At 39.4% G+C, this 12124-nt stretch overlaps 1 protein-coding gene across 1 annotated transcript; it reads left to right on the top strand.

Annotated features, from left to right (window-relative positions):
* The first annotated feature begins 1655 nt into the window (after positions 1–1655).
* On the top strand, positions 1656–4919 carry LOC102444642 (melatonin receptor type 1B). Its single transcript, XM_075919372.2, has one exon. It carries the CDS (start codon positions 1778–1780, stop codon positions 2537–2539), a length of 762 nt encoding a protein of 253 aa, XP_075775487.2. The 5' UTR covers positions 1656–1777; the 3' UTR covers positions 2540–4919.
* The last annotated feature ends 7205 nt before the right edge of the window (positions 4920–12124 follow it).

Raw genomic sequence — 12124 nt, 5'->3', positions numbered from 1 at the left:
GAACAAGAAGCAATGAACTTAAACTGCAGCAAGGGAGGTTTAGATAGTCCGGCTCTGCCCCAGGTGTCCCCGATTCAGCCGCTGCTGAAACTGACCAGCGGCTGATTCCAGGAAGCCCGGGGCAGAGCTGGACTATCGGAAGGGGGGGCTATGAGGGGTCTGGGGTGGCATACCCCTCCACCCCACCCCAGACCCCTCATAGCCCCCCTTCGATAGTCCGGCATACCTGATAATCCGGCACCCCCTGGGTCCTAAAGGTGTTGGATTATCAGAAATTTACTGTATATAGTATTCTTCCCACAGAATCAATGGAACCATTATTTCTGGTAAGTATCAAACTTTTAAAATATAAATTTTGATATCCCACTGGTTTATGCAAGAATGACTTGATACAGTCCAGAAGCACCAAATAGATGAAAAGGCTATTATTTAAAGTGAGACAACAAGCTTCAATTTTATTGCTGAAATTTCTTCTGTCTATAGTAGAAAAAAATCTAAACTCCTGTGTATTTAAATAACTTTTCTTTCCATTGTATTCCTGTATTCTTGATCTTGCATAGTATGGTGTGCTTTTGTATTGAAAATGGTGGAGGTGTTTCATTCTTCCTTCTAAGTTTATTAAATGGCAAAATAGCTGCAAAGGGATAGGGTACCAAAGAAAATATCTGTAGTTCAGCTTATTATGTAGCTACTTGAAATAAACATATGATGCATCATCCGGGTACCACAAGCCCTGCTCTTTCTGTCACTTTTCCCTTTGCTGTTTGTTGAATCCCTCTGGCTGTGTCTACACTGGGCCACTTATTCTGGAAAAGCAGCCGCTTTTCCGGAATAAGCTGCGAGCTGTCTACACTGGCCCCTTGAATTTCCGGAAAAGCAGTGACGATTTACTGTAAGAAATCAGCGGCTTTTCCGGAAAAACTATGCTGCTCCCGCTCGGGTAAAAGTCCTTTTTCCGGAAAACTGTTCCGGAAAAGGGCCAGTGTAGACAGCACAGTAGTCTTTTCCGCAAAAAAGCCCCGATCGCGAAAATGGCGATTGGGGCTTTTTTCCGGAAAAGCGCGTCTACATTGGCCACGGACGCTTTTCCGGAAAAAGGGCTTTTCCAGAAAAGCATCCTGCCAATGTAGACGCTCTTTTTCCAGAAATATTTATAACGGAAAACTGTTCCGTTTTAAGCATTTCCGGAAAAAGGTGCCAGTGTAGACACAGCCTCTGTGTTACAGTGGTAACCTGCCTGAAATGATTCTCTAGACAAATATCTGCTTACCAGTTTTTTCAATTACATTTTTGCACAAGGCTGTCTCTAACCACTGGAGTTTGTTACACTGAACTGAATTAATATTTATCATTTATTTTTAAGTTTATAAATGGTGGTAGAGTAGTAAATTGATGCTGGCAGTAAGGCATTTACTGTAGGAAATATCCACCAGTCTAAGCACAGTCACTAACAGCTGTAAGGTATTCACCAGCTGCTCAGCACAGCTGACATTTGTGTGATAACTTGTTTTGTAGGGCAGAGCTAGATCTCATGTACAGACAGGTAGCTACTGAAATAGCTCCTTCTTGCTAGTATATTGAACATGTTCATGTTACAAATGTTTAAAACTGTTTTCTTCTCTTTCATAAATATGAATATACTCATTTACCTCTTTTTTCTTCTTTCATAGGTAATGCATTTGTGGTTAGCCTGGCTTTGGCAGACCTGGTGGTGGCCTTGTATCCGTATCCACTGGTGCTCTTGGCCATTTTCCACAATGGATGGTCTTTGGGTGAAATGCACTGTAAGCTGAGTGGCTTTGTGATGGGACTAAGTGTAATAGGCTCCATCTTCAACATTGCTGCAATTGCAATAAACAGATACTGCTACATATGCCATAGCTTTGCTTATGACAAAGTGTATACCTGTTGGAACACAATGCTATATGTTTGCCTAATTTGGGTGTTAACAGTTGTTGCAACTGTGCCAAATTTTTTCATTGGATCTTTAGAGTATGATCCACGCATTTATTCTTGCACATTTGTTCAGACTGCTAGTTCCTATTACACCATTGCTGTTGTCATAATTCATTTCATAGTTCCTATCACTATTGTGAGCTTCTGCTACTTTCGGATTTGGATCTTAGTGATTCAAGTAAGAAGAAGAGTCAAATCAGAAACAAAACCAAGACTCAAGCCAAGTGACTTCAGAAACTTTCTCACCATGTTTGTGGTTTTTGTGATCTTTGCCTTTTGTTGGGCACCACTGAATTTCATTGGACTAGCTGTAGCTATTAATCCTTCGGAAATGGCACCAAAAATTCCTGAGTGGTTGTTTGTTGTAAGCTATTTCATGGCCTACTTCAACAGTTGCCTTAATGCAATAATATACGGACTTCTTAACCAGAATTTTCGGAAAGAATATAAAAGAATCCTAATGTCACTGTGGATGCCAAGGCTCTTCTTTCAGGACACATCCAAAGGAGGGACTGAAGGTCAGAAGAGCAAGCCTTCTCCTGCTTTAAACAACAATGACCAAATCAAAACTGATACCTTGTAAATGTGTTATGGTGAATGCAAAGGAGTGCCACTGAGCACTCCAATGATATAGTTATAAGATTACAATCATTCTTGCTAATGTTCTTTGCTTTCGATTTGAATGGTATATAGTGACTGTGATCCTGTCATCTTGATAAAACACTGTTCTAAACTCATAATTTATACAAGATACCAATTTAAAATCAGCTTCAGAATTAAAGTAGAACATGGATGCCAGCTGCTTTATTTCTGAGAGACTAACCCTGTCCTCCAAATGTGGATGAGGCACTTACTGACTTCAGTGGGAGTCATGCACTTTTATCCAAGGTCAGAATTTGGCTCTGAGAAAACATAATGAATGCATTTGCTTAGAGATCTAGTAGTTAAAGCTGAGGGCAATTTTTCCTATCATGTCTGTACATGGAGTTGATGTAGATATTTTGCTTATCCTCTGTATGTCAAACTTGGCATTTCTCAGCATGTACTGATAGAGAAACAAATTTTCCTTGTGTACTATAGAGGAGAACTTTGTCTTACCAGAGAATTTTAACACTAATGCCTTTCCTGACAGGGATTTTCATATATTTCCACCTCATTTTATTTATTCTATTTGTGTTCTGTATATGTTCTTGCTCTCTTTTTTTCTTTGGGATGATACAATGTAATTAGTCAATTGTTTACATGTTTATAGTAGTTTTGAGGATTCTTCTTCTAATATGTGCTCAGAATTCCCATTAGTACTAGGTAGAGTTGTGTGTATACTGAAAGGCAATAGGCATAAAATATCTGTACAGAAATAGTAGATATAAAATGTATAAATCTTGCCTTCTTAATTTTATATATAATATATATAAGTCATGTGAGAGCTGTAGGCTCCAAAAATATATGTAACAATGAATTCCAAACAGAATTGGGTAAAATGAAGGGGAGTCACTAACAGTGTCACTTTTCAAAAGTGCTCAGCATTGACCTAACTCTCAGTGGAGGCAGCATCTAACCAATATTGAACACTTTTGAGAAAACCTCATCTTAGATATTTAAATGTTTCCTGTATATGGAGCAGATGTGGTTGCTTGCAAGGGTGCCATTTTGGGAGGACAGGAGGGGGAAATGCCTGTGCAAACCAGGACACTGCTTGCTTTTCTTCCCGTTGCCCTGGCTATCAGTGAGCTAGGGGAAAGTACATGGCTTCAGTGCATGCTGGTGAAGGGAAGGGGCAGGAGGATTCACAAAATCCATGTACTTTCTCCTTGCTCTCTGATAGTCAGGTGAATGGAAAGAAAAGCATGCAGTGTCCTGGTATGCACAGGCATTTCCCCCAAAATGGCACCTTGGTACTCATGACTACTGCTGTCCCATCCGCCACCCTCCTGCCAGTGTTCCCTCTAAGCTGTGTGGCAGCACAGCTTCACAGGTGATTTATCAGCCCTGTCCAGTCAGAGGCTCAGGGCTCTATGCACAAATCTGACTGACTGTGCAGGGCTGATAAATCACCTGTGAAGCTGTGCTGCTGTGCAGCTTAGAAGGAACACGCCCCACCCCCGCACTCCTGGCCCCCCTTCAACCTCCCAAAATGGCACCCTTGGTTGCGTGTTTCAGTTGTTGTTTTTGCTCTACAAATATCAGTATGAGGTTCCGTCAGAGGTCTCTTAGTGTTATTCTACCTCAGATATGCACAGTTTATGAGATAAAGGGGAAGTTTTTTTGACCAGCTCTGCAAACTCAGACTAGGGGTCTGAAATTCAAGTTGGGTTCATTACTTTGCAAGTTTCACCTCCTCTAACAGCAAACATGCAGGCCAAATTACAAAATTGGTTACACTTTCACAGTTTTGCTATAGCCTACATAAATTGACATGTATCATCTTTATTACTACAGTAGCTATGCTAAGTGAGAAGGAAGGAAGTCAACTTGCCTTTTAACACTCCAGGTTGGGTTTACTGGGCTGGCCATTAAAAAAACGTTAAAAACTTGTGCACTGAGCAACTTAGATATGGAGTCATTAAAACACATTAAATATGGAACCCTATTTTCAGAGACAAATACAAATAACAAACACACTTTAATGGTTTTTATTGTCTGCCATCCTATCTATTTAAAGTCAAAACTGTATGGCAAAGTGACATATCTGATGATTTTCTAAGCTTCTGCCACTATTTCCTAGTATTGCTAATGTGCTCTCAAGCACTCGATCCTATTTGGCATGTATACTGCTTTGATGAAAACTAAGTGGACAGAGATCTTGGAGAGATCTAACCATTTTCTGTAGGATGGTAAAAGAGAGGTACACTCAGTGACCACTCACGGATTTAAACTGGACAAATGTATCCCAATGTTGTCTATAAATTAATTTAACTATTAGTAAGTATCCTTAAAACATACTTTGAAATGACGCTCTAAAACTTGCACCCTGGATTTTTCCATACCAAGATCCTGAATATAGAATTGTTGTGTGTGTGTAGGTCTCTTCCTGTGTGTGTGTGTGTAACATCCATCAAAGTCTAAGGGAAATCAGTGAGTGCTCAGGGAATTCAGGAGTGACACTAAATTTGCTCATTTCACAACATTATTGATTCAGATTTTTTGTCCTGAAAAGTCAGCTTAGAACTTGAAAGTCAAGCTAATGTTAAGAATAATTCAGAGGGAGCTCAGTTTATCATTTGATGATGCATGAGCTAAAATAACATGCAGTTCACACTGCTGTGTTAACTCTGCAGAACTAAATGAAAAATAATAATATTTTTCTTAATCAAATAAGCAAATATCCTATATGTTCATTGGAAGCAGATGTGAAAAGGACTTTGACATTTTTACAGAGTACTTTTTCTAATTACATTTGCACTTTCAAAATTAGAGGTCAAATTTTGGATTTATTACTCACATTGGTAAGCACATACATCAGAGATCCCAAATTAAACTAACGAGGCTATTCATGTTCATTACTACTTACTAAGATATATATGGATTCCAAAATCTTCATTGCAACTGGCTAAAAGAGGTCTGAACAAATGCTTTATCCTAAGGTACAGATTCTGCCATCCTTACTCTCATTTAGTACCTTGTTACCTTACTCCTCACGGCACCTAGATGAAATCAGTGAGGCTATTTGCAGCACAAGGTACTCTTATTCTTGAGTACTTTTGCAATGATGGTAAGCAAAACAAGTTTTTATATAGTATGTTATCACACAACTGTTAATTTTAATTTAAACCTGAAATCAATTAAATAATCCAATTAAACTAGATGACTAACACAGTTCTTCCATAGTAAACTCTCTCTTCATTTAGCAATACAGGCAGTCCCCGGGTTACATACAAGATAGGGACTATAGGTTTGTTCTTATGTTGAATTTGTATGTAAGTCGGAACTGGTACATATGTAGGGGAAACTCTAGCCAAACATTTTTTTGAGTTTTGGATAGCATAGGGAAAGGTTAATTCCTCTCTAATGTTTGTTTTGCTGTCTGTTACCCTGTTCAGAAGATTGCACATCTATTTCTGTCCCTGTGACAAACTCAGGACTAAAGGAGTTACTCATCAAATACCAAACAGGTCTGCACCATGCTTTGAGCTAATAGCTTTATTTCCAAACACCACCCAGGGTTCTAGGAGGAGGGTCCTTTTTTTGCTAACACAATGAGGCCTGCACTTTGTTTGTTTTGGTGCAGACTTTGTTTGCCCAGGGAGCCCAGCATGTATAGAGGGGAGGAGGGGCAGAGAGGCTGCTTTTGTCTGCTGTTCAGCAGCCTGTTACTCAGGGGAGGGGGCAGCCTGTTGCTGGCAGGGGGGTGGGGGGGGCAGCGGGCGTGGGGAGGCACTTTTCCTCTGCCCGGCAGCTCTCCGGGACCCCAGTCGGAGCCGGCCCGAGGAGGAGGATCCTAGGACCCAGGTGAGCGAGCCCCGGGAATGCTGCTGCGCATGTGCGGGAGTTGCCTCACCCCGTTCATATCTAGGGATCCGACGTAAGTCGGATCCACGTAAGTCGGGGACTGCCTGTACTTTAACAAAATGTCAGCAAAAAACAAATGGAAAATTACCTTGTATAGGTCACTAGAGGAATGAGAATGATGCTTCAGGGTTTTTTGTGATGATTTTTCTTTTGGGAGACTATTTGAGGTCTTTTCAACTATGTTGTCCTTCTTGATTTGATTTTAAATGTTATTAGTATTGTAGACATATTAAAAATGCAATTCCAGAATAAGTCTTACACCAAAACTAATCTTTAGAGGTGAAATTCACCCCTTTGAAGAGACTCTATTGCTGAGGTGCTGTCCATTCAGTCAGTTTGACTTTAGCACAGAGGGATGGACCTTTTACTTTTTCCAAAGAGTTTAAGTGAGATTATGTGGTGAATTGGTCATATGCCGGCTCTTTGCACAGGGATAATTACAGAGATGACTTTCACCTCAAAGAACATTTTCATAAAATATTCAGGATGGAATTCTGGAGTTACTGATTTCAATGAGGCCAGGATTTCACTCTAAAAGTGCTAATTGAACTGATTAATTCTGAGTAGCCCATTCTTAGGGGCAGAAGTAGATCTCTCTCCCTTCCTTCTTTCAATAATACATTTGGGTTTAGTATGATTAGTTTTTGCTCCAATTCTGATTTTAAAATAACTATTCCAGGCTGGTGTTCTAACAGTTAAATAAATACAGGAGGCCCCCGACGCATGACCACCGGAGTTCTGATCCCCACACTTACAACCATTTTTGTAAGTGTGGAAGGGGCCGAAAACCCCCTACTTAGGTCCCCAGCCTGCATTTATGATGGTGCACATTACCTATCATAAATGAGGGCTCAAGTTATGACGCCCTCCACTTGCGACGCTTCCCTAGGAACTGATTGCATCGCAAGTCGGGGGCCTACTGTAAATCTCTATCTGTACATAAAAGATTGTAAGTATTTGTGGATCTTGTATATAGTTTAATTTTTTCTTTGTAAAATTTCTTAAGTTAAGCTTCTATTACATATTTTAAAAACAATCCTCCCTCCATAGAATTCCTGTTCACTATAATAAATGGCCATTTTCACTGGCTGGATTCTACATTCCAAGTCTAAATAATAAATTCTAAGACTGCCTCAACCTCTATCAAGCATATATGCAGACAGTTAATAACATCAACTGTAGAAAGCATTATGGATTTCCTTTCAGCCTGTGTTAATTAGTCCTTCACCAACACCCAGAAAACAGAAATGTTGGTTTAATTTTTTTTAAATCTCTTTTTGTAAATATTTTACAATACTTCCCTTTATGTAATCTGTAGGGCAAGAGCTATTTTAATTTCATTGTAAAAAAATAATAATATGAATGTAATTAATAAGAATGTTTCATGTTGACTAGGTTGCAATAACAAAGAACTTGATCTCGCAGACTTCCCCTTGAAACCCACAGGATGGTGTGTGTTACATGTCCCCTCTGTTCTGGATCCACAGAAGAAGAGTATCACAGTGCTATCCATAAAGTCTGGTTCCTTAACTCCTTCTGATGAGTCCCATATGTTCAGTCCTAGAAATCCTCAGTCCAATACCTGGTGATAGCTAAAATGCTCCTATTGAATTCCATGCATACTGCATGATCAGGGTAAAAATAAAGACCTGATCTGGAATTTTTGTGCAAGCAAAACTCCCACTCATGCTATGGATTAGAGGATGAAGTCTTGAAATTGATGCCTTTAAGTTTTACATTTTTTTACCTTACATCTATGATAACATAGGAACTCATTCTTCAGCAGCGCAATGAAGAGTTGGCTAAGGTAATGTAATTGTACAATTATTCACTGAATCCAAAATGGATATCAAAGAACCAATTAACTTTTCTCTAGGCCAGGTGAGGTGGCCTTCTGGTTACAGACATGTAACATAATCATAATGAAATGCACAAGTACTAAAACTGCAGGAATGATGAGCTATGCCAATTTACATCAACCACGCCTGTGCTTTTTAGGTACAAAGTAAGGAATGGCTTATATTTGCTCTGTTTGCTGTTGGTTTTTCATATGTTCAGTGAAAATGTCTTGCTTTAGTGCCAAAATGGCTCTGCAATGAAAATACATGACAATTCACCTCCTTCCATGTGTACCATGTAAACGTTACCATTTCATCACTGAAAAAGCAAAAGCATGAAAAGCCTTGGAAAATGGCACAAAATAATTAGAAACATTCTACTACAGCTTAATTTTCCTGCCTCCAGCTGCCACCGTCCACATTCAAGGGAGGGGGCCAGAGAAAAATCTGCTCTACAGAGGCCAGGACCAGGTCTATACAGCACTTGACTTCTAAGCATATCTGCATGTAAGTTGTGTGTTCAAAAAGCTCAAGTTGTCATTGAACTTGTCAGACAGACTAGCATAAGGGCAGAATATAGAAGAATACTCATGGACTTACAATCAGCTCCAGACTTGACGAATCATTCACTCCTTTGTATCCTTTACTTTTTCCATAACATAAACACTCCTGGACTGCAGCGGAAGCTCTGAATGAAAAAGGAGCACAGACTCTAAGCCCATTGACAAAACATTTCTACACAGTAGTAATCACTCTTTAATAGCCTTGTGTTACTCGCACCTTTTTCCATGTCCTTAGATATCTTTCATTTAATGCATTATACTCAAAATAGAGGTTCTGAAGAAGTAGAAAACTTGGTTTGAACAATGTGAAACTGGATCATTAGAAATAAGGATGAAAATTTAATGCCGTTTAAGGAAGAACTAATGTGTACCCAAAGAACCAGAGGACAGGCTTTCCCACTGCACATTTGTGCAGCATCACCCATTAGGTAACTTGCACTACTGTTCAAGGTGAAAAAAAATCCATTTCCTCTTTAAAAGACAGATTATGCCTGGACTTTAGCCCATGCAGAGTGTAGGCATGGGATCATCCCCCGGTAGCATTGCCTATATAAGGGCTAGACTGAATTCCAGTCTGGGAACACAGGGATGGGGTGGAGGGTAGGTAGTAAGTTGTGCTTCATCATTGTACTTGGAAGCCTTAAATAGTTCAGAAACATAATGGTTCCTGGTGCCCCTACTAGAGTGGTACAATTTTGTGCCATCTTTTACTTGAGTTCTGCCTAAATGGCACAATCTAGCCCCTAACAATCAACATTTGACAGAAATTATGCTATCATCATTCTTTTTAAAGCTAGGTTCTTGTATTTGACAAGCACTGTGACTGTGGGTGATGTTCCACTAATAACTCCCTTTTGATAAAATGCCAAGACCTGCCAAAGAGTAAAACCCTCAGTGAATGATGCCGTCAAGGCAAGTGCTCAGTTTTCTTCTTGTGCTAGATGCCCGGAGCAACCACTTGCACAATTTACAGGACTTCCATTAGAAAGTCTTTCCTGACATTTGTAAAATGTTAATTGGGATGATATCCTATTCTGATATTCTTATAGCCTTAAAAAAAACTTAATGGCCATCACTACAGCAGGCAAATGGATTATTATGTGTTATCTACTGTATAATGATTACCTATAAAAGATTACTTAGACCATCTTTTTTCATACAAGGACCATCTTTTCATGGCATTTGAACAGCATCTCACACAATGGGCTCCTGGTCCATAACTGGGGATCATAAGTGCTGAAATAATATGTCTAATTTTTAAAAATAGGTATCTAAACTGCTGGTGATGCTTCAATTTTGAAAATCTGACCCCATGAGGGGCAGGAAGGAAGCAGTCCCAATATGCCTCAGTGTAGAGACTGAAATTGTTACTTGCTCATATCTCAGCAAGGCTTTTTATAGCCTCCTCTAAATGGTACCAATTAAAAATGCCAGGCAGGATCTCCCAAATTATCCAAAATGCTTACTAAAATCAAAGTCATGATCCTTTCTATCTAATCTCTCTTCTCTAACCATGTTTTTATGCCATGTTTTATCACTGTGGCATCTATAGTGAGCATGAGTTTTTGACTGAGCACAGCCAGAATCAGGCCCCTTGGCAGAAATGTGCCATAGAAAAGGTTAATTAAACTTAAAATTTCCTCAGAGCTTTACACAACAGCAAACCGCAAAAGATGAATGTCATTTAAAAAATAGAGGGGGCATCAAAATCTTTTTTCTCCTTCAATCTGAAGTGGAACTAATCTAAAATAATGTGCCACTCTTGCAGTACAGTGAAAGCCGCTATGTTGCAGAATTTCAAATAGACTTTTAATGAGTTATCATATTTTGCACAATTAGCAGCTATGAACTATTGAAAAGCTCCCAAGACTAGTGAGCTGCATGTTCTAGTGCCATTGGTTACAGCCAGTAGTATTTAATTTGAGCTCTGAAAAGCATGTTAATAGCCCTCTCTGCTATTTATCATAAACTGATGTGGCATTGAAGCCATCTGCATCAAAACACATTGTGCCTACATTTTTGGCATTTGAGTACAGAATATTTTATTTTAGAAAAAACCAGCATGACAATCTTGCATGTGAAAAGACATCATTCAAATGCATTATGTATAACCAATCACACTGCCACAAGTGCTGTATCACTTATGGGAACAAAGACGTAGCAATCCTGGAGTTTGCTCATTGAGTTAGTTAATTAAATGCGGCGCCTCCTTCAACTGTTTTTCAAAAGTTACTTTTACTTGTCAAATAACTTGTTCTATCCAATGAACTAATACTGCACAAATAAAGTTTCCTGGGTTTAACTGAAGCCTATGAACGGTATTATTTGTATTAGTGTTATTCTGTATCCGCAGAAATAACAAGAAGTCCAATGGCACCTTAAAGAATAAGAGTGCATCTAGACAGCACCTTTATCTTGGCATGTGCTATGCAATTTGTGTGTTAAAATGTATTTTGAAAAAGCATATTTTGAAATTTGACATTGTCTACTCAGAACCAAATTTCAAAATAACGTGCTATTTCAAGACATCCCTTAACTCTTGTGGAACGAGGATTATAGGGATGCTGGAATAGCATGCCTGTTCTTTCAAAATCTATTTCAAAATAACAGGCGTGTGTAAAAGACATGGAATAGCTATTTTGGGATACCTCTAGTATCCCAAAATAACTCCACAGTCTAGATGTACCTTAACAGATTTTTTGGGGTATGTCTACACTTGCACCCTAGTTCGAACTAGGGATGCAAATGCAGGCATTCGAAACAGTCAATGAAGCAGGGATTTAAATATCCCGCGCTTCATTAGCATGATCTCGCCAGCGCGCTAGTTCGAATCACAGCTGATTCGAACCAGGAAATGCGCTCTAGGATGCATTAGTTCGAACCAAACCCTTTGGTTCGAACTAACGTTACTCCTCATTTTTTGAAGAGTAACATTAGTTCAAACTAAGGGGTTTGGTTCGAACTAACACATCCCGGTGTGCACTTCCTGATTCGAATCAGCTGTGATTCGAATTAGTGCGCCGGCGAGATCATGCTAACGAAGCACGGGATATTTAAATCCCCACTTCATTGACTATTTCGAATGCCTGCATTTGCATCCCTAGTTTGAACTAGGGTGCAAGTGTAGACATACCCTTGGGGCATAAGCTTTCATAAGCAAAAAGCCACTGATGCATCTGACAAAGTGGATTTTTGCCCACAAAAGCTTATGCCCAAATAAATCTGTTTGTTTTAAGGTGCCACAGAACTCCTCGTTGT

This window comes from Pelodiscus sinensis, chromosome 1, assembly GCF_052426305.1.
Source record: "Pelodiscus sinensis isolate ZL-2025 chromosome 1, ASM5242630v1, whole genome shotgun sequence".
Taxonomy (NCBI): domain Eukaryota; kingdom Metazoa; phylum Chordata; order Testudines; family Trionychidae; genus Pelodiscus; species Pelodiscus sinensis.
The sequence above is the reverse complement of the archived record's forward strand: the minus strand, read 5'-3'. Positions and strand labels throughout refer to the sequence as shown.

Excerpts from the sequence above, each read along its gene's own strand:
- LOC102444642 (XM_075919372.2), top strand. The coding sequence starts at position 1,778 with ATGCACTGTAAGCTGAGTGGCTTTGTGATGGGACTAAGTGTAATAGGC.